The sequence below is a fragment of the Mustela putorius genome, unplaced genomic scaffold (genome assembly GCF_011764305.1).
Source record: "Mustela putorius furo isolate JIRA1106 unplaced genomic scaffold, ASM1176430v1.1 tig00000870_pilon_pilon_pilon, whole genome shotgun sequence".
Classification (NCBI taxonomy): domain Eukaryota; kingdom Metazoa; phylum Chordata; class Mammalia; order Carnivora; family Mustelidae; genus Mustela; species Mustela putorius.
This window is the reverse complement of record NW_025421503.1, coordinates 2,668,692-2,692,928: the sequence shown is the minus strand read 5'-3', so window position 1 is coordinate 2,692,928 and position 24,237 is coordinate 2,668,692. Positions and strand designations below refer to the sequence as shown.

The 24,237-nt window shown below is 34.3% G+C and overlaps 1 protein-coding gene across 8 annotated transcripts; it reads right to left on the bottom strand.

Moving 5' to 3' along the window:
• Positions 1-83: 83 nt before the first annotated feature.
• On the bottom strand, positions 84-24,190 carry ZNF711 (zinc finger protein 711). Of its 8 annotated transcripts, XM_045085581.1 has the most exons (12): positions 24,053-24,190; positions 22,195-22,322; positions 20,999-21,254; positions 20,533-20,637; positions 13,612-14,172; positions 7,853-8,008; positions 6,826-6,963; positions 4,584-4,721; positions 3,820-3,897; positions 3,689-3,736; positions 3,263-3,406; positions 84-2,781 (listed from the first exon to the last, which is right to left on the bottom strand). In XM_045085581.1, exons 4-12 carry the CDS (start codon positions 20,609-20,611, stop codon positions 1,604-1,606), a joined length of 2,520 nt encoding a protein of 839 aa, XP_044941516.1. In that variant the 5' UTR covers positions 20,612-20,637; positions 20,999-21,254; positions 22,195-22,322; positions 24,053-24,190; the 3' UTR covers positions 84-1,603. The 8 variants fall into 8 exon arrangements, with proteins under 8 accessions (XP_044941516.1, XP_004779993.1, XP_004779994.1 ...); XM_004779936.3 differs by having other exon boundaries at positions 20,533-21,254; XM_004779937.3 differs by lacking the exon at positions 20,999-21,254.
• Between the last annotated feature and the right edge of the window lie 47 nt (positions 24,191-24,237).

Sequence of the window (24,237 nt, the reverse complement as noted above, 5' to 3'; positions counted from 1 at the left end):
CTAAGAGCAGTTTTAGGAAGAAAGTCTTTTAATAAAGAATGAACACTACAACAAACTTTAAATAAATTCATAAAACCTTGAAGTGCAATAAATGCTTTTTATTGTATGCTCATTTCAATGAGTAACATTTAGAAATAATAATCCCACATAACAATGACAATCTTATTTTACAGCGTGTACATCATTTACAGCCACATAACACACTATTTTAAATTTTCCAAATTTAATATTCTGAAGTGAAGAAAGATAAAAAATTTATTCTCAAGGAACAGATTCTCATCTGGTGCAGAAACAGAAAGGTGAACATTATTTCAAACACAAAGCCACAATATAGCATAAAGTAAAATTACATTTTAATTATGTTGAACAGCTGAGTGTAAACATGAAGCAACTATAACTTAAAAGTACACATCATATGCATTACATTTATGAACAAGATTTTCATTAAAATTTCCCTAAACCAGCTTTTTATATTAAGCGCCATTTTGATTTGCAGCATGCTAACACAAAGCGTTGTTAAAAGGATGCATATTTTAAATTTATACACTGTAAACTGAATATCCACCTCCAAACTCTATTGGCAACACAGTGTTTTGCTAAATACTGCATATATGCTGCCTCACGTTGAAAATGCATGTTAATAATATGGTATATAGATTTTAAAAATCAAAATTTTCAATAATGGCATAAAATTGCACCTTGAAACATTAGAGCAAGTAAGACTAAACCAACCCTACTTGCTGAGACTGACCTAAAAAGAAATTTCTAAACATTGTTTTTTAAGAAAACTGTGTTCTCTCAATTTAATCTTAAGATCATTAAGAAATATAGTGCTAACTTTATTTGCAACACTACTGCTGCATCTGTTTTAGAAAGCCACATTTGACTCAAAATACTTTTGTCATATATGCCATACTGAAAAATCAACTTGAACATCAGAAAAAAGGGAGCTTTCATCTCAGACTTCACCTTAGACTTCAGCAAAGAATGCTGTATTTTAAACATCCTATCCTGTGATAAAATCTTAGCAGCTCTGAAATTCTTTTTAATAGCATTGAATTAATATAAGCTGTTTTTCAGTGACATTTCTTTTAATGAATACACAAAACTTTTGCCATTTCTGGAATTCAATTTTCAGATACCATAAAAAAGGATCAATGACTAAGTGACTGATGGATGACTGCATTTTATTGCCCCACCTCATTTCGAAAATCACATAAAAGTGAGACTTGCTTGCCACAGCAAAGCACTGCTAAACTCAATTGATTATGATTTCTTCAGAAACATTTATCTCTAGTGTGATCAGCCAAATAAAGTCATTGTCTTTGCTTTTCCCTTCTGTAGTTTAATTATACATATAATACTATTAAATAGACACTTAAGAGTTTTTCTGCAACCGTTCTATGGTGCTTCTTAAATTCTTTAATTTTCAAAGGGCTACAAGATCCCCTGTCAATTCAAATATTTCAAGATCTCTAATACAAAGAATGTAAAGTTATGATTTACTATCAAGCTTTGGAACTACATGAAACAGTTCATGAAATTTTCCTCCCATGTAGCATATCATATTCTTGAAATAGCTTCCTTCTTTATATTGATCTTATTACATAAGAGCCTCTTTGTGGTGCCTCATAATATGCTGATTTTTTTCTGATGGTCTTCGGAATCCCTTCTTGCAGAATTCACACCTGTGTGGATAGTCTTTTGTATGTATTGATATCACATGTCGTTTAAAGCCAGATGCATCTGTAGTGCTATATTCACAATACTCACATTGATAAATCTTCCTTCCAGTGTGGGTCTTCATATGTTTTTTGAGCTCATTTTGTTGTCTGAACCCTCTCTTGCACCTTTTACACTTCAATGACACATCCTTTGTGTGAACTGAAAGGATATGACCACTAAGAATAAACGGGTCTGATGTTTTAAAGTCACAGTGCCTACACTGATGAATCTTCCTACCCTTATGGATATCACTATGCTTTTTGAGCTCAGAAGGACGATGGAAACCTTTTTCACAGACCTCACATTTGTGAGGAAAATCCTTAGTATGGACAGATATGATGTGCCGCTTAAGGTCACTTGAGTTGGTGCTCTTATGGTCACAATGAGGACACTGGTGTGTCTTATGTCCTTGAAACAAATCCAGATGGCGTTGAAGCTCCCTCTCATCACCAAATGCTTGAGGACAATGCTCACATTTATATGGTAAACTGCTACCATGCTTAGACTTAATGTGAGTTTTCAGATTTGACTGATCTGCACATCTGAAGACACAATACTGACACTGATATGGCTTCTCACCAGTATGGGTTCTCATATGTTTCTTGAGTTCAGAGGGATGTCGAAAGCCCTTCCCACACTCAACACAAACATGAGGAAAATTCTTGCTGTGAACAGCCAGTAAATGTCTGTTTAATAGTCCTTGTTCTGCAGTTTCATAGTCACAGTATTTGCACTTGTGCATCTTCGGCTCCTTGTCTCTTAATATAAGTTTATTTGAACTCAGTGGACTAGCCTCTCTGTATCTTCGTGTGTATTCTGTAAATTCATGGGTTTTGTCAACTTTGTTTATAAGCTTATGGCTTTCCAAGTGGTTATGGAAACTTACTTTCTTGTTAGTTGTAAAGTCACAATCTGTACACTGATATTTTTTTCTCATCAAGTGATCAGGATGATTCTTCATGTGTCTTTTCAAGAATCCCCTGGATTTAAACTTTTTTGTGCAAATATGGCAAGGGTATACTGTCAGGGGCTGTCCATCAGGGCCTATTATAACAGCTACATTAAAAAAAAAAGGAAGTTGTGACATTTGGCCAGATGTTTTAAAGGGTTTTACAATAGAGGTGCTAAAATTAGCTGGCATTCACAATATGAAAACTATACTAGTAGAATAAAATCTTGCAGGATAAAATGTACGTTAAAAGCAACTTATGATAAAATAGCTCACTAAAAAGTACTAAGCATCTTTGTACTATAGATTATTCACCTACCAACATTTTATATACATTTTGTAAACTAGAAATAGGCACCCTTTATTGTGAAACCAACCTGAAAATTCTCATTTGGGTAAAGAGCAAACAAACATAGTTTATATACCAGTCAAATATTAAAAAAAAAAAAAACAACTATTTAAACCAAACACAGGTATATGGAAGGGGGTCTACACTGTACAAACTGACTCTTTCCTTTGCTTATAAAAAAATGACTTCTACATTTCAAATCATGGCAATATTCATAAAAGAAAGTAGTAGTATTTTACCCGTTTGCCACTGCCTCGTTTCTCCCCTTCTCCTCTTCTTGGCTTTTTGTTTAAGTACTTTATTTGTATTAATGCTATCACAAATTTGAAGGTACTGTGCTGCTGTACTACTTCTGCTCTCTAATGTTGAGTCCAAGGCATTTCCTGGAAAAAAATTGATACACTATTAAATTATATAATATTTATACTTTTTGCTTTTGGTTAGATGAATTACTAGATAGGACATGGCATTAAGTTGCCATTGTGGTGCTAAATTTCACAAAGTATATCCACATTCTCTCCTATGTAATTAACTAGATAAGATATGACCAGGCAAGTCAGAGTCTAACATATGTGTCTTTACACACAAACCAGTAACTACTTATTTTTCAACCAGTATATAAAACTGGCTATTTAACTTACATCTCATATATAAAGCTCTCTCACCTGATGCTTGACAATCTTCATACCTCCGGGAAACTCTTCTTTCATCTCCTAAAAAAAAAAACTAATTAAAAACTTACATGCTGAGTATAATGATTACTAGTGGATCACATCTTAATCTACAAAAATCTTACTTTGACCACTGTTCCTTGGATTAAAAATTTTTTTTGTTGAGTTCTTCCTCTCCCATAGATTAGATATAATTTCACGCACTGAAAATAAGGGCTACCGTTAGCATCCTTGGAACTGTTAACATCCAGAACAATCTTACATTTTAAATAAAAATTGAGTAGATATTTCTGTAGAATACACTCAAAATTGAAGATTCAATAAACGACTGTTGAATGAATGAACCTTTGAAAAAAACCAAGATAAGATAATGAATTGGAACACCAAAATTTTTCAAAGTAAAGAGTATACCTGGACCTTCTTGTAAATTAAGTAGGAATGAGGTAAAATAGAAAAAAAAACTTGATAAATTAACCTTCCATTAGATACTTTGTAGAAGAGCATACCTGGATTTGTTTCTTTTCAAACCCCCAAAATCTTATTTGTGTCATTAAAACATGAAATAAGTTTTTGAAAAAAGGGAAAGATCAGTTTTGAAAGGATATTCCTATTTTAGAAAAATAAAAACTTTTTAATGGTACTCACTAATGCAGGTAGGATTTTAAATAAATCCTACTGAAAAACAATGCATTAAGCAAGGTTTATTTTAAATAACATAAGATATATGGTAGGAAAATCATGTAAAAGTACCTAGAGATTAATCAGTCCACAGCAAAACATTTTATAATATTAGTCAACTCAGGGGGGGCATTAGCACAGCATATTTAATGACCTAAAGGCTGATCAAATAGATATGTACTTATCAGGTGAAAAAATACCAGTGTCCTACCATATGCCGCAGCCCAGACAACAGGGACAATTGTTTTATTAACATCAGAGTCCTCAAGCTGAGTCTCAGGGAGAGAAGTTCCTTCCTCTTCCCCTACAATGACTTCCATGTAAACTTCATCTGCTATTTCAGCGCAACCTAAATTTTAGAAATAATTGCTTGTTTATAACCCCAAATATTTAATAAATGGGTAAAAATTCTAAACAATTTAAATCTTTCAACTGTCAAGATTTCAGTTTTGTTAATTTAAAAATGACATTAGGCACTTTGGAGACTAGTGCCACTAGAGACAATCATTTATCAAAACTCTTACTTTCTTAGAACCTACCCTATGAAAAGGACTTTTAGGTTATATAAAACATGTGCGCTTGAAATATACTGACTGATTTTACAGTCCATTGGGCATTACAAATTTGTAAAAAAATGTCGCAGTCCATAATTCTGCCTGATTGTTCTTTGGAACTCAGAAAGCATTTCCCGTAGAACCAATACTAGAAAGTGGTCCTTGCTACCCCACATTCTGTAACTTAAATGCAGTAGTGTACATGCAAAGAAAAGTAGTAAAAAATACTAGTAATTGAAAAAAAATTAAATAAAATAATTAAAATCACATATATATGTAATATATATCCATACATACACACACACACACACACACACGCACACACACTACATATATAAGCTGGTGCTCACGAATATGTGGACACCTTTTAAGAGGCAGGATTTTCAGAGACCCTACTGAGAAAAGAAAGCATTAAGTGAGATTCATTTTTAAAGAATATATTATTGGTGTAAAAAAATTTAAACCTACAGGGTCATTTAGTGTATTTTATGTGCTTTAACCCACTTAGATTTAAGCTGTTAAGTAAAAAATTGGCTTGAATTTATGCTTTTCCTTTGACTCACACCCTGGGATCTTCTGTTCACTATGGAAGAAATGTGGAAAAAAATGTGGGGAAAAAGTATCCCTCTTCTCCCAAGTTTCCCTTCTTTCAACTGATGAGAAAGAGACACTGATTGAAGTTTGCCACATGCCCAAGGAATTCTGGCATCAGCTAACCTCAGCTTCAGTCTCCCACCTTCCATTGTGCCCCTTTACCAACCAATGAGTAAATAAATAAATAAATAAATAAATAAATAAATAAATAAATGATTTAGAGGCCAATAGAAATTATTTTCCTCTTCGATCAAATCCTCTAGACTTACTTGTTCTTATATTTTCAACTGTAGTGTATTATTCATGTTTGGGATTGGAATTCAGCTTCCCATGACTTCTAGGGAAGGAAATCTGAGGAGTGGAGATCAGAGTACAGTATAGGTAAAACTCAGTATCATCCAGGTAACGTACTGAAGTGGAGGCTCTTGCCCTTCTAGGGCAAAACAAAATAGTTTTTTTCTCAGCATATCAAGAAAACAGAAGAAGCCTTAGGGAAGGACTGCATTCCTACACTGAGGTGAAAAGAAAGTAGGCAGAGAGTAACATGTCTTCGTAAGGAAATGGGCAGCATGGCAGGAAAGGAAATCTGAGGAGTTATTTTCACCCTATGGTACTCAGCCCCAAGACACCTTAAACAGCAACTACTTGGAGACCATCAAAGGCATAATAAGTAAATATTCTGGCAGCTTCACCTATTTGGAAGAATATTTACTTATCTAATCCTTCAGTGACAGAAGGAGAACCACCAGTTAGCCCTTCCATTGCTAAATCCAGAGAGAGGCCAACAGTGTTCACTGCCATGTGGAAAGTACATTGGCAGTATTTAGGCAGATATGAGTTGAAATCCTACATTCCTCACTTAATATTGAAATTATCTTGGGTTATTCAATAACCCTGAGCATTTTTTCCTTCCATAAAACAAAGATAATACCACCTACCTCAGAGACAAGTTGTGAGTTTTAACATGCATGCAACATATCCAATAACACACAAAATAGATTTCCAATAATTCCACATATATTCTGTGGGGACTAATGAAGTCAGGAACCATATGTTATTTATCTCTGTATCCCTGGAATCTGAGACATAGTATTTCATGTTTGCTGATTTGAACAATATGTGTATGCATGACTGGACAAAAGGACCATTTCCTTTTAAAATAATTACAGCAAAGGTCAGACTTATTTTATTGTACTTAGTTCCTATATAGTGCTTGTATTTCTGAGATTGCTTAATCTTTTTTTAAAAAAGAATTCATGATGGCTACTGACAAGTCACTACAGTGCCCTTGTACTGATATCTTACTAATATCATCTTCTTCTTGAGAAGAATCTTTAACTGCCATGTAAACCATCTTCTCCCGCTGCATTCGGCTCTGGTCAAGCACTCCAGCTACGGAATGTCCATTGGTGTACTCACTCTCTGTGACAATTTCTGTTCCACCTTAAAAATTAAATCACATATCAAAATAGAGAAGTATCATGGAATAATTTCCTAAATTAGTAAGAAGGATGTATAAGAAATATTTTCCTGGGTGCCTGGGTGGCTCAGTTGGTTAAAGTGCTTCGGCTCAGATCATGATCCCAGAGTCCTGGGATGGTGCCCTGCATCAGGCTACCCACTCAGCAGGGAGTCTGCTTCTCTCTTTACCCCTCACCCCACACATGCTCTCTCTCTTACTCTGTCTCTCTCTCCAATAAATACATAAAATCTTCAAAAATTTTTTAAAAAGGAGCATTTTCCTTTAGAAAAAAGTATTCCCCAAAATATTCCAATATAAATTTCCAAGTGTCAAGAGAATTTTCTTATAAATTACACTCTAAATTTCAGTAACCACTGAGAAATAAAAACAAATGTTAACACATTATACACATGCCAAGCACTATATAAGTCTTTAACATGTGCTTTGCCCATTTAATCCTCACAATAGCCCTATGAGGTAGTTACTGTCATTATGGCCATTTCATGGATGAGGAAACTTGAGACAGAAGGAGGTTAAGTAACTCACCAATAGCCACTCAGCTAAATTGCAGAACTAGGATTTCTAAGCAGCCTGCCTCTAGCAGACCCTTAAACACTCAATATAACTTTCTACTCTAAATCAAATCCTCTCTACTCATTTGTTTTTGTAGTTCCAAATGTAATAGTCTACTTATGCTGAAAGAATCCAAGAATGACATATTCTGCATTCCTTTTTATTCATATACAATTTTTTAATATTCCATCCCCAAAGAAACCTATAAAAAATCTGCACTTTAAAGACAATTTTAGAATAGTTGCCAGAAAAGAATTAGTTTTAATTCTTATTATAGCAATAAATTAAGATTTGTACCTATTTCAACATCATCTTCAGCCTCAGCTTTAAATATATACACTTTAATTACTTCTGAACCAAATGCATCTTCTTTAACATCTTCTTGTGAACCATCACCTCCAATTTTTAATGGTGTGTTCCCCATATGCTCTAATTTTTCCCCAACATCATCCACTGTAAAATATAAAGAAGAAACTATTTTAGTCAAAAAGTACAATTGACATTTAGTGGATGTTAAGCATAAGTGAAACACGAATGTGTTAATCACCTATCCACTATCTTCACTTAATGAATTATTGTGCAACTATTGACAGTGATATGATTCATAAAAAAAACAGTATATGAGATCAGATACATTACATGATCATAATCATATAAAAACTTATTTGGAAATTTTAATTTATATATGAAATACTTAATAACCATAGGGTTTTAATTAAAACAGTTTGGGAAATTATTAAATCATCTTCCATTACGTTCAACATTTTAAGTTAAATCTTAACACCCAGTCAAGAAACAGAAAAAAATCAAAACATAAAATACATAGTACTCATAAAATAAGCTCACATAAACAACAATTTCTAAATAAAATAGCAATATTTCTAAAACAAATTAGCATATGAAATCTAGAATTAAATAAGAGAGAACAGAAAACAACTGAATTATTTTATAAAAAGGGCCTTTTAGGAATTAAAAAAATAAAATCTTAATACTTTTGATTCCTGTTAAGTCAATGGAAGACAACTTCAAACCAGAAATTTTGTGTACTTCTATATTTACTAACATATGCTAGACTCCAAAATCATGTAGAAAGGTAAAGCAACAATATGAAAATATTAGTTACATTTTAAGTATGCTTAAAATTTTGATTCTCTGCTCTACAGTCTTTAAGAATAACCCTTATTTTTATGTGAATACTATGCGCAAACTATGCAGTAAATATATATTAATAAACTTTGTTCTTTGACCACAAATATTAAGTAATACACTTCCCCAAATATTATATGTCTACCATTTTTTATTTCAATGTTTGTACCTATGAAAACTGAAATGTAATCTGTATGAAAAATCTGCTCCTTCCTATTATGTATATCATAGCATCATATATGAAACATAAAATCCTAAAGACTCTGCTTATATCTAAACTGTTCCAGAACTGCTTAGAACAAGAATAAAGTGACATAAAAAAGAGAATTCAGTAATCTTAAAAAAATGAATTTTAAGAAGATCTAAATGGGTCAAAATCCAGATTTCCCTTACCTAGTTTCAAATCTGATACCTACAAGTTCAAAAATATTCTTTTGGCCTTTCAAAATAGTGAAAGACACTAAGTTTCAGAAATTCTTTTTAACAATGCAAAGCTACTTTAACTTTTTGATAAAACAGAAATGATTCCATACTATTTAAGAGTTCAAATAGCCTGTCTTTTAAAGAAAGGACCCAAATGATCAAAATAAATAGAATAAATATTGTCATTCCATAATAGCCCTTAATTCTAATACTATGTTTTTTTGGCAAAATTATTTTTGACAATGGGACAGATTAAAATGAAAGAATAAAAGATGATAAAGTATCTGATGTTGAATTAGTAGCTTCTTTCAAAATCTGTTAAATTAAAACAATGATATCACAGAAAAAAGAGGCAAGTTATCCTTCCAGAAAATGCTTTCTCATTCTTGAAAATAAAGACATAGGTTATGCAAAAACCTCAGAAAGTGTCCAAAATATTAATTTCTTAAAACTCGGAATAGCTAACAGTAAATTAATAGAATACTGAAAATACTCTCATTTGATATAATTGAATAGTTTAAAGTGATCACAGTTCCTTCTGCAAAAACTGAATTAAAACTATAATTCACAAAATTTAAGCTCATGAAATGAAATATAGTTTGTGGTCACTTCTCTATAGCTTTGTACCATAGCTTTTACTTTAAGTACTGAAATAACTGTGGCTATTCTGATACCTACAAGCTCAAAAATATTCTATATATTTATATCTATATATCTATACCATGCCTTATATCTATATCTAATATATCTATACCATGCCTTAAGGTCCATAGCTTAATGTATCTGTTATTTTCTACTTACATTCCTCAGAATGAACAATTTTGAAATATATGGAGTAACCAAACTTGTTCTCTATTTTAAGTTCATAAAAGATGATAAAGTTATTAAGGATGCTCGTGTGCAGTTTTAAAAGATAAACCATGAACTTAACCAAGATATATTCTATATTCTTTGTTATAGAAAGTAACAAAGTTAACAAAGACTTAATAGACAATGGAGTGATTTTAGAAAAGGATCCTCAAAGATCTTCTGAATGCAAATACTACTCAAAATACCCCAAACTAAGGCTTAACCTTTTTGCTTGTTGTAAGGCTTGCAATATCCTAGTCTCACAGCACTCTTTCTTAACCCACAAGATGTTCCAGACAGTAACAGCAGGTAATATTATACGTATCACAGAATTCTACTGGTGCTAAATATAACATAAAATAGTAAGATGCATTGTTGGCAAGTTTGCTAATGTTTAATATTCCTTTATATATCTCAACAGCACAATTTTTTTAAAAATTTAATAATTCCTTTTAAAAGCTGAGTAGGCTTTTTAACTGTACCTCTTTTGTGTTACATCTACCAAAATTATCTGGTAGATATGTTATTATCAATATAGAGTATATGAATGCTCTATTATTATAATAACCATAGAAATCAGGTCAGGCAACATGTAAAGGATCTATACTTCATAGCACTGAAACAATCAAAAGTTGGTAACATTTAGATTACGAAGGTGTTCTATTCCCAGGTATAAACCCAAGATATCTTAAAACATATGTCTGCATCATATCATGTACATGAATCTTCATAGCAGCATTATTCATAACAGCCCCAAAGTAGAAACAACCTAAATGTCTATCAACCAATGAATAGATAAATAAAACATATACCCTTATAATGAAATATTAGTAACAAAAAGGAATGAAGTACTGACACATAACACATGCTACAATATGGATGATCCTTGAAGGCATTATGCTAAATGAAAGAAGTCAGACATAAAGGGCCACAAATTACATGATACTGTTTATATCAAATGTTGAGAATAGGCAAATCAATAGAAACAGAAATTGGATTAGCGATGGCCAGGGGAGGGGGAGTGGTAGGTGGAGGGAGGTGGGTCCAGGGTGACTACTAAAGGACATGGGGTTACTTTTTGGAGTGAGGAAAAAAATTCCAAAATTGTGGTAATAGTTATACAATGCTATGAATATATTAAAACCACTGTGTGCCTTAAATGGTGAATTTTATGACATGTGAACTGTGTCTCAACAAATTCATTATATTAAAAAAATACAAAGGTTTTAACTTTTCATTTTAAGCCTTGAAATCGGTGAGGTTTGATGGGATTTCCCATAATGACCCTGCCAAGAAATTTTGCTTTATACAAAATTATGTTCCTGAAAGAAATATTAACAAATTTTATAGGTAAAAAAACAATTGAATACTTTATATTGGTTCATTATCTAATGGAACATCCCTCTTCCAGTGCAGCTCTTATAAAGGAAATCATCACCCATAAATGTTTTATGGATGTTAGGTATTTTTAAAGAACAGCACACCTAAGATAATTTTAGAATTATACAGTTGTTCTATATTAATTTTCAAGTTGCTTATGCACAAGTGGGAAACCCTAAACATCTGCTAAGACAGAGAACTTGTGACATTTGGCCTGAATGGGGAAAAAGCTCAAATGCTCCTCAGATATGAGATAAGACAAATTCCCTAACTGTAAAATTCAGCTACTGAAAAGATTTCCTTATGGGAATATTTAGGGATTCAGGAACAAGGCAAAGGTCTGTTTTAATTCCTCTACTCTATCTCTTAGATATTTTGAAAATCTCTATCTTGGGAAAAAAAAAACACACAGAAAAGAGGACTTTTAAAATTAGCACTGAGGCCTTTATGGCAATTTATTCTCATAACTCCTGTAAGATTCAATGGCCAAGAGAAACCAAGAGGTAAAGAAAATGAAATGAAAATTATGAAGGAAGAAATGGAAAAGCTAAATCAAAAGAGAACAAAATAAAATAAATGAAAATTGTAATGAGTAAGTAGCTCCAATTTGAGTAAAACCATTATAAAAACGGTCAAGGATCTGTGTGGTGAGAAAATGGGTGATATAAAAAAATATTTAATTTTTGCATATTCCATTTGCTACAGTAAAAAACTGCTTAGGTTTTAAATGGATTAAAAAAATCATTGTTGTTTCTTTACTAATGATTAAGGAGTTAATTAATTCCCAGTCTAAATTTCCTCTAGAATGGTCCCATAGCAGTCCCAGCATTATTCAAGCAATACAATTTTCTTTATAATCTTCAGTTTACTCCTATTAGAGTAGGACAAAAATCCTTTGCATTTAACATATATGGCAATATAAAGATAAACAGTGTAAATTAAAATATTCTAGAAACTCTTAAAAATCTTCTGCAGAATTAAATCATAGCAGATATGTTAAGGTCTGACAATTCACAAAACATATGATGTCTAAATTTTAAACTACTCTAATATCAAAAAGTTTGATCTGACAAGTACTTTTTTAAAGGCATAATATTACTTTGATACAGAAGGGCTGCCAACTTTTGTCACACTATTTTATATGATCATAACCATAGTTTTTTTTAACATCAGGCTAAGATGTAAATATGAATTGCTTTAGTAATGGACATCAATTTAAAAAGAGGTAATAACATTTGCAGACAGTATTTTAGTGCCACAACTTATTCCCTTAGAAACAATGTAAATATTCACCCTGAAAAGTAGTTATAGAGGGAAAAAGTTAACATGCTAGACTTCAGAATCATATTTACAAATTAAATAAATCCAATTGGTTTTTAGTTTTGTATTCACTGATACACATATAACATACAATCACTTTATAAACACATACACATAACTCTACCTGTTGATGTACTTCCCAATCAATCCTTTTTTATTTTAAAAAGAGAAGCACAAAAATCCACCATGAAAAAGTGAAGTTTTATCTAATTTTTAGTACTTCCAGCATGATCCCTTCAAATTTTTAAAGAATAGACCCACTTCTTCCTCACGCTCCTTCAATAACTCATCATGAGATTTTTATTATTGTTGCTGTTCAGGCAAACCCACCACTTAAAATGAGAACAAGATATTTCTATCTTCCTCCTTCAGATAGAATGTCTTATAGACATCATAAAGCAATCTGAAATAAACACAGTAAAGTATTTTTTGCTTAGAATATACACATGCACATTTAGACAAACAAAATAAACACAGGGAGAATTACAGAAGAGTTTAAGATCTCCTTTTCAAGTATTTATTAAAGTTAATTACACATTTCTTAATATATTATGCTTAAATTCCTCAGCAAAACTGAACTGACAACTCCAGTACCTGCTACAATAAAAAGAAAGCAGTGGCTACATAAACTTCCCACTTTGAAATATATATATTTACCATTAAAAATTTTATCAGTTAATGTTCTTATTGAACCTTCCTTTCTGCTCTAAGATATTAATTACATTATTTTGCTTAGTTCTGGATATGAACTTTCAATGAGCAAATTAAAAATATGAGCAAGTTCAAAAAAGCATCACAACCATACAGCTTTGGAAAAAATTATTTTTCAAAAAGATTATCCCCATGATTTTTATTGAATAGATTCCCCATCCCAGAAAGCCTTCCCAGGTTTTATATAAATCAATCTCCCAAGTAATTCTGTCTTTTGTTTCACTTACAAGATATCATTAAGTAGTCTTCAGAAGTGCTCTTGACATCATCATCATCATCATCATCATCATCATCATCATCTTCGGTTTTAATAGTAACTGAAGAAGCAGGAACACCACCAGCTGCTTGAATCACAGTTTCTGTATCCGAATTAGTTACAAGAACCTCCTCTGATACCATTGTGGGAGAGTCAACTCCTGAAACACAATCTTGGACCACATGTTCTAAGTGTCCATCAGGACCAGTAACAAGGTCAGCCACAAAAACCTGCTCAGGTACTCTAACAGTTTCTGTAATTAGCTCAGAAGTCAAGATATGATCACTATCATCTTCCTCTAAATCTTCTTCAATAGCAACATCAGCTTCAAGTACAGCTTCAGGAACAATTACACCTTCTGTTACTACATCAGTCTCAGTGATGATATCAGGCCCATGGACAACTTCAGCTGCAAGGCCATGATCAAGGGTTATCCCATCATCTGTGACAACATCAGAAACTAATACAGCCTCAGGAACTGAAACAACAATATGGTCTCCATCGATATGTGCAGTACCAGCCATTCCAGCCACTATAATACAAACAATTATCCAAAAAAAGTAAAGTTATTTTATTAATTAAAAGTACCATATTTAATGTATGAGATGATACAAAACATTTTAAAAATAGGAAATCGTTCTGGTCAAACTATCATTAAAAAAAAAAAACAACAACACTGACAAATTAACTGCACTAAAAACCATCAACAGCGGCATCTGGCTGGCTTAGTCAGTAGAATACATGACTCTTAGAACCAGGGTTGTGAGTTCATGCCCCACATTGGGCATACAGCTTACATAAAAGTGAAAAACAAACAAAATAGCACCAACCAGGCACTGGGGTGAAGGTAGGTGAAAACAATGTCAGTAAAATCTAAATCACGACCTTAAAAATAATGCACTTTATTTTCAAGTAAAACATGAAAGCCACATGAGATATCATTATATTAGAACAGCTAAAATTAAAAATAAAAGAATAATATCACCACAGGTTGGTGAGGATACAAAGAAATGGTCTGTCATACATTGCTGGTAGAAATGTAAAATGGTAGCAGCAACTCTAGAAAATATATGCCAGCTTCCTACAAAATTAAACATGTATTTACCATACAACCCAGAAATAACACTCCAAGGCATTTTTCCCAGAGATATAAAAACATATGTTTACACAAAAAACTATAGATGAAAACTCATAACAGGGGCGCCTGGGTGGCTCAGTCATTAAGCATTTGCCTTCATCTGAGGTCATGATCCCAGGGTCCTGGGATCAAGCCCTGCATCAGGCTACCTGCTGGGCGGGAAGCCTGCTTCTCCCTCTCCCACTCCCCCCTCTTGTATTCCCTCTCTCACTGTCTCTCTGTCAAATAAATAAATAAAATCTTTAAAAAAATTCATAAGAGACCATAGTAGCTATTACACATAATAGCAAAAAATTGAAAATAACCCAAATGTACTCCCAGTAGATAAATAGTTGGTAAAACCAACTCTGGCACATCTTTACCATGGAATACTACTCAGTAATAAAAAGGGGATAGACTATCCACACATTCAACACCTGAATGAATCTCCAGAATTGATATTGTACTACAGTTATATAAGATGGCACCACTGCAAGAAGAGGAGTACAGGCTACACAGGACACTATGTATTATTTTTTCTACTTCCTGTGAGTCTTGTATTTCAAAAAACTAAAATTAACATAAAAAAGACACAAACATAAATGGGTACTAAAATGTTTAAGTTAGTAAAATACAAGTTGGCTATATTATAAAATATGCATTATAAACATAAAAGTCTCTAAACTTATAAAATTGCTATATTCAAAAGAGGAAGGAATCTTTTAACACCTGATTTTGGGGGGAAAATTCCAACTCATTTTAGATAAAGATTTGGTTTGATATAATTAATACACAGGGACTCTAAATTGCACTAAATTCTAAACTAGTAAATCTGCAGGAACAAAGCTTTAAACAATGTTTTTCTTGAGTAGCATGGTAAACACCAACTCCTACCCCCCTTACAAATGTAAAAAGTATAAAATCCCTTCATGAGGAACTCTTAAATCCTGCCTCACTGAAGTGTAACAGATAACAAGTTAATAGAGTTTATGGACCAGGTTATAACAAAATTATCTACATTAAATAATCTAATACAAAGCCTTCTTCACATAAAGTCATACCTGAAAGAGTGTCATCTGCTATCCAGCATTCATTATTATTAACCAATGCATTATGGAAGTCAGTTAAAAAGTCAGGATGGAGACCAATGGACATTATTATTATTATTTTTTAAGATTTTTATTTATTTATTTGATAGACAGAGATCACAAGTAGGCAGAAGGCAGGCAGAGAGAGAGAGGGAAGCAGGCTCCCCGCTGAGCAGAAAGCCCTATGTGGGGCTCCATCCCAGGACGCCGAGATCATGACCTGAGCCGAAGGCAGAGGCCCAAACCACTGAGCCACCCAGGCGCCCCACCAATGGACATTATTAATACTCTTACCCAACAAAAGATAAGGTGAGAAGGGAAAGCTACCTTTCAGAATTATCTTCCTTTCAATCCCTCTGCATTGTTCTCAGTATTCTCAAACTCTTGCCTAAACCACCATATTATCCCAAAAGGACATAGCCTCAATCTTGGAAATCTGGTAGACAAAGAGAGTATATATGAAACAAGTACTTCCTATTCACTTGTTTCTCCACTGGCCATTTTGGAGATAGGCAGTTGGTGAAGGTTCAAATTCAGCATTCAACCAGATTAAGAACGTGGTTTTTAGCAAGGAAAAATTAAATGCTAAACCTATAAAATTCACAGTATTAGAATTCTATGTATATAAAAAGTTAAATTAGTATTTTATAAAATCCTTCCACAGGTCAGACTTAAAATATGGAAAATTCTGGAGGTTAGTGTGATTCCTGAGAATAGACACTAGGTAATGATGGAAGCAGAGAATAATGCTTAGTGCTGGCCTGGGTTCAGATGAACCCGGCTGGGAGCCTCTACTAGCCTCTACTCTAGTAGGAACTTGCCCACCAGAATAAATCAGATCTAAGCTTAAATAAATCCAAATATGCTTATTTACACTGAACTAAATAATATCAAGGATGCTAGATAAGGAATTGACAAGTTCCCCATAGGGTGCTGGCAGATTACTCAGGACAAGATCCAAGACATTTCCTATTAAATTTGCTTTTTCCTCTTATCAGCTCATCTGCTAGATCCCAGTGAATTTCTAAATAAAGTCAGGTATTTAACTACACACTAGCTATATGAACCAATGACTATGAACCAAGCAAACTGCTAATATTTTTACATGTATTACCTGTGTTATTATCTCCTATTTAAATATGAAGGAACTATAAAAAGTATGAAGGAATAATGGTTTAAAGAAGTTAAATAAGCTTGATCAAGGTTCAAGCTGAGGGCTGAACTTACTGTTTAACTCTAGACTTAATTCTACCCGCCAAAAGGAGAATAGAATTTACTTACCATAGAGACTGCTGTTTTGTTTTTTAAGAGATTTATAGGGTTAACCTCACTATTAAAGGAATAGTTTGAGAGAGGAAAGAGTAAAAAATCTGGGGCACCTGGGTAGCTCAGTTACGCATCCAACTCTTGATTTGGGTTCAGGTCATGATCTCAGGGTTGTGAGACTGAGCCCCACATTGGGCTCTATGCTGGGCATGGATCCTGCTTTAAGAGTCTCTCTCTCATTCTCCTTCTCCCCATCCCTACTTGTGAATGCATTCCCTCTCACTCTTTAAAAAAAAATGAGTAAAAAGATCTATCACATAGTTACTCACTCAATTAAATTTTAAAACATTTAATAAGCAGCATTAAGTGGCATTAACTATTTATGTCACTAGGTGACAAATTATAAATGGTAAGAAATCATTTAAAAAGTGTGAAAGAAATTGTATAACCAAACAACAGTAAGAAATAAGTCATCATTTCAAGCATTTCCCATTTTACTAAAGTTATTTCACTTAAATGTAAATACCTGGAATTTCACCAGAGGTATAGGATAAAATTTGGTATTTGTTGGGTCTATCTTGGGCCACTATCTAAGGTTGTTTTGCTATTTAAGTCACAGAACAACACAGAGTTTTTGCATCAGTAAAATCTTAACTAGTAAATTCAGAGGCATAGATTCCAAGGACAACTATTATACTGAGACATAAGCAAAGTTATTCATAAATCATGTAATTTTTTTTAAAACTCAGGGGCACCAGGTTGGCTCAGTTGGCTAAGCTCTGCCTTTGGCTCAGGTCATGATCCCAGAGTCTTGGGATCCAGCCTGGGCGGGGCTCCCTGCTGAGCGGGAGTCCGCTTTTCCCTCTCTGCCCCTCCCCCGTTCATGCTCACTGTCTCACACTCTCTCTCAAATAAAATTTTAAAAAAGATTTAAATCTCAAATATCCTTCAAAAGAAACTGTTCTAATGAGTTTTCTGAATTAAATTACGATTTCAAATCCTTAATATAGTAGCTATCCTATCCCCACCAAGAACATTATAGAATTAAAAGATCCTGTGATACATAGTGTTATTACACAGTATCCTTACTTGGCTAGCTCTACCTGTGTATCCCAAAGTGTTTCACAAACATCATTAATTTATGGGATTACAAATACCTAAGTTTTGATATTGGCAGAAATTTAAAAAGAAGCTGATACAGGCTACAATACTGATAAAACTTAAAAGGCCACATAGGGTATGGTTCCACTTATATATAGGTAAATCCATAGACAGAAATATTAGTGCTTGCCTAAGTCTGGAGCAGGGTTGGGGGTGACTGCTAATGAGTATTAAGTTTTATTTTTCCAATGACAAAATGTTCTATAATTAGGTAGCAGTGATGTTTGCACAACTCTGTGAATATACTAAAACCATTGAATTCTATTCTTTTTTTTTTAAATTCTATTCTTTAAAATGGGTGAATTGCATGTTATATGAATTATTATTTCAATAAAAAAATAAAATAAGAAAAAAAGAATATACATAATGTATTTCAATATGCATGTTCTATTTCCCTAGCAACTAAAAGGAAGTATTAGACATAATAAAGGATTGATTAAATCTTAAGACACCAAGGAGGAATAATGAAAAAGGTAAGAGGAAGACCAAGTAAATATTCACCAGCACTAAATAGATTTTTTTTCAATCTTAGAAAGGTGTCAGGCTTTACTTGTTAACAGGCAACTTCTTCAGGAGTGAAGGGGGTCTGACACTTCTCCAAATGCTACAGGGTAGGTTAAATTTTGTATCATATGGAGAAAATGCTTTATTTCTTCCATTTATAAGATATTTTTATTTTATTTTATTTTTTAATAGATTTTATTTATTAATTTGAGAGAGAGAAAGAGAGCACAAGGAGAGGGAGCAGCAGGAGAGGGAGGAGGCTCCATGCTAAGCAGGGAACCTGATGCAGGGCTCTATCTCAGACCCCGGGATCATGACCTGAGCCAAAGGCAAACACTTTAACCAGCTGGCCCACCCAAGTACCCTCTAAGATATTTTTAAAAGGCAAAAAATTAAAGGTGACATTTCAACCAACACTTATTTACTCTTCTGAAGTTGAAGTGCTCCAGTATTTTAAAAACTATTTCTAGTGAGGAATTCACAAAATTCTTTGTGAAATCTTTACTCTTCAGTTCTTTGTTCTGCTTCTAGAATTTATTCCTGTACTTTTTTCATCCAAGATCACTTCTAAGTCATCCATAATCAACATAATTGACTACTGACTCATTTAGCAAAATGAATCAATGATTGTTTTCTATTTCATCAATTCACTACACAGTCATCTTGATCTCCCACCATATTTATCTTGATCTGTGCACCACATCTTTATTCATCAGACAAAAGTGTCAAGGAATCATAGAACTGGAGAGGACCTTAAAAGTTATCTAGTCCAATCCCCTGACAAAAGTGAATTAAGTAATTTGCCCAAGTTTACACAGATAGCTAACAGGACTGCCAAGACTAGAATCCAGTTCTTCTGACTCAATACTGTAGGCCTTACAAGGGACAAAATAACATATTCACATTAATGTGAAAACATTGGTAGCATCTTCTTAACTGAGAAAAGCATTACTAGTTGTAATCCCCCATCCCAATATCATCTTTGATAATTCCATAATACCTTGTTTTCTCTTTACTTTTTATCCCAATTTACTATTTGTCTTTTCTACTCTCACTCCACTTTTCTTCAATTCTTACCACACTATCCCTGCCTCTTATACTTCGGATACTTCAATCTCTTCTATAATTCAGACTGACCCTGCCCCGATTCAGTTTCTTTGTTGACTGTGATAGTCTTAACATTTCATCCAAATAAATACTGTTAAGAGTCTACTGAAAAACTTGGCCACAAAAGTAGGGAATCTTTTTTTTTTTTAAAGAAAAAAGTGATGTTATTAGAAACAACTTTCTGAGGATACTGCATCAGAATATAATTCATCACATAATACATGATTTTCCTATATCTCACTATATAAACACCTAACTTCTCTGTAATGACTGAAGTAGTTCTTTTTCCAGCTTTAGCAGCAATACAATTTAAAATGAACTTTAAGAAAGTCAATTTAATAATTCCTACATTTGAGAACTGATGTTTTTATTTATGTAAACTGAGGTTTTTTTTTTTTCATTTTCAGTGTCACATTACCACTATATTCTAAGTTTCCTTACTTCACCCTTCCCACAAAATTTTAAGAATGATTTTAAGAAGACTACGGACACATAGTTTACTTTAAGAAAATGAGCCCTAAATATGAATTTTCCTAGCAAAAGAACAACTTTTCTTAAACTATCCCTTTCTTCAATATAGTTTTGATATTTAGTATGCTATGACTCTTAAAAAAGAAAGAAAAAAAATACAACAAAGAAAATGCTTTACCAAAATCCTGCATAATCATGGTATGGGCCATTCTACAGTCTGATGTGTGCAATCCAAGACTTCCACCACCTGAATCCATATTTAGCAAAGTTCATTCACAAACCTCTGTAAAAGAAATGGTTTTAAAAATAGTTTAAATACATTTAGGCCAAAGTATGTTGTTCTGAGGAAAATGCAATGGATAATATCCCTCAGAACCAAGTGTGCAAATCTTATTACAAAGGAAAATAAAAACCTTGATTAGATACTTTATGTGACAAGCATAAGTAAAAGAAGGGCTAAGTGAAAGGAAATAAATCAAAGATAATGGAGAATAAGGCAGAGTAAGGGTGACAAGCCACAGGGGAAGTGATAGAAGCAAGCAAAAGAACAAAACAGTAGCATTGACGCTCCAGTTAAAATGTAGGTTATAAAAGAAGAAAAAGAACAAGATGATAACAGACAATATGGGATATGTATACATTACTAGAGGACTCAGATGTCTAGTATTAGTGAATTTCATCCAGTGGCTCTCATCCATTTCTTCCAGACCCAGCTCAGCCCTGCAGCGGAGCTCTGCAGATAAACTTGTGTTCACCTCTGGCTCCCGGGGTTCTACTTATAATGTAAAATGTTCTATCCCAGTTTCCCTGGAGTTCTTTGAATCAGTAAGGACTTCTGGCCTCACTCTACTACATTCTCTTGTCTCATAGTTTTGAGGACTCATGAAACATGACTGCTTCCTAAATATGGTAGAGATAAGATCAATCACATACAAACATTTAGCAAATTGTTCCTTTCAGAATATCATTTACTTATAATTGTACAACTGATTTTTTTCTCTTAATCATTAATAAAGTCACTCTAGCTTCAAGCTAGTTTTGAAAGCAAGGATTCTATTTCATTTCAAGTGATGTATCCTATATTTAAGATCACCAGACAGTATGGAACCTAAAGTCAAATGCTGTCACTAAGTATATTTCTTACAAGTATATATGTGCATTTCCCCTTCAAACATAAAATTCTAAGTATATCAACCAAAAAACTGTCAATTTTATAAAGCGTTTGTCTCATTTTTATTTAGGAGTGTTGAATAAATTGGGCTATATTGCACAAAAGATGAGGTTATATCATTAAACTTTTAGAAAGCTGCCATGTAAAGCAACTTAATCTATCCTTAAGATCACAAAGATTTTGTTTCCTTGCCTTAAAGTTCTGTTAAGTGTACAGAAGGCAGGAGAATATAACATTTTAATCATGTATATAAAAATCCTGACAGCAGGTGTTCTTTCTGTTTATCAAATATTTCAACAAAATTACTTTATGTATTAACAAAATTTCAAAGTTTTAGAAATTCTTGGCGATATTTTGTCTTTTTTTCCCTTTTTTTTTTTTTTTTCAAATACCACATTGTTTCCTGCCTCCAAAATGAAGCCATCAGAGGCCAGGAGAGTTCATGATAAACTACCTAGAGTTCATGACAAACTACCCCAGTGTTCACGGAGATAAATCAAAATGCCATAAGGACTTATTTTTAACATTTAAAACAGTGTACTATTTCAACTTTAATTAGAATAATTGCTTTCTTTCTCACATAACTAATAGAACAATTACAAATGCCTGAAAATGTTTTAAACACTTACTTTTAATTATTAAATAAGATAAAACAATTTTGTTAATCACCTTAATATGACTGTCTCGAAGAGATTGTAGATTTTCTTACATATTGTAAAATAAAATCTGCAGCAATTTGTTTTTGTTATTTTTCCTTCTGACTTATGTTATTTTCTTTGGAAAAACGTTCTCTTTACCTATTGTAAAAATACATTCATAATTAGACACTTTAAAATATTTTAAACCAAATCTCTTATACAACTTGGGAGTTTTCTTTACACTTTAGCATGCAGGTTGAGGATGAGAAGGGCTCAGATGCTCAAATCTGTTCATCTGAAAAGCATCAGAATGGATTCCGACAGAAAAAACTATCTACTACGATATAAGCAACAATACTACACTAAGAATTCAACCACTTCATTACATCAAATCTTCTCTAAAGCACATTTAAAAATCACTAGTAACACCTTGTTTCGGAAAGGGAAAGAGAATCAACCAAGGGCAAGCTTTCTCCTTGCCAAATGGATAGAGAAAAATCTGCACTAGCGCTCAATTAAGTGTAAAATTTTTTAACACATAGTGCAACTACTGCAGGAAGTATCACACTGTATGAATACCCAATAAATAAACTGGAGCACCTTTTCCCATACAGGAAGTTTAAAATAAGATCAATAATAAATAAGGTATGAGAATAGCATTGTGTTAAGTATTCAAACGCCAAAGATAGCTGGGCTCCTCAGTATTCTCAAGAGTATCTCACATCCTTATTGAATGGAGGTAACCACTAAGTACGCTTCAAGTAAACACCTCCTATCAGTGTACGGGGAGAAGAAATCACAAAACAACCAAAAGAAAAAAAAAAATTTACTCCCATCCGTCTCATCCAAACAGCTCATTCCAGACCTAGCTTCTTCATGATGTAAACAGGGTGAGAGGGGAAGAGAAATCTTAAGGCAGCAGAGCAAGAGAATGTGAAAGTAGTATTTGCGGAGACAGCAGACAAAGGAGCTCTGGCAAGTAGCAGTATTGCAGCTTTGGACGCAACCTGCTCCCCGCATAAGTCTCCCTTTCCCACGACCATGCCAAGTTTCAGTCATTTAGGGCAGAACGCACACACGTGTCCTCTTCTATATTCCCCATATGACTGGATCTTAAACCGAACCAGAGAACCTTCTCCGTGGAAAGGCAGAAAGCGAAGAGACAAGAATACCCTTTCACCTCCTCCCTCCTCTCACTTGGTGCAGCGGTTGCCACCGCTGCTACCCACGCCGTGCTGCCCAACCCCTCATCCTCCTCGCGCTCTCTCAGCCCCGCTACATGGGAGACGGCTGGGAACCAAAATGGTGGTATTTCAGTGGAGGCGACAACTGCCGCACACACCCGCCCTCCCCCCAGGCTCTGCCTGCTCCCTACCCCCTAATATGCCCGATTCGGTGCCACCTCCTTGCAAACCCCAGCATCCCTCACGCATTCCAAGGTTACCATAAACAGCAGGCAGGGTGGGGGGACAGAGAAACGGGAGGGGGCGCCAATGAAAGGAATACTGGGGAGTGTCGCCGAGAGAAAATGCCAGGGGGATGCCGCATTCTTCAATTCACCGTTTTGTTTTCCGCCATTTTCCCTTCACCCTAAACCACCGACGGTCTCAACGACGGCTCTTGCCCCTAGGGGTTCTGGCCTAGAGGAAGGAGAGGTGGCCTGTAGAGGGAAACACTCCACTTCCCTCCATTCCTCCAGTCGCTAGCTGCAGCTGAGAGGAAAAACTGCCAGACCGAGGGGGAGGTAAAGCTGAGGGACTAGACGCCACTTCCATTGTTCCCTTCGCCCCACACTACAGGCTGGGTGTGAGCCTCTCCTCCTCTTCCACGGGCGACACGGAGCGTCGCGGACCCAGATCCCTCGACTTTCTCCTCAGGCGTCTCCTTACCTGCTGCCACCACTACCGCCGCCGCCGCCGCCGGTAGGATCCTGACCGCGCTCCAGATTTCTGCAGGGGTCGGCAGCTGTGGATCTGTAAGGTCCTCACATTCGGGTTTCCGAGGTTCCGCAGCCCGAGCCAATCACAAGCTACTCTGCGTCTGGGAGGCGCGCCGCCTTGTCCTTCTTTATATC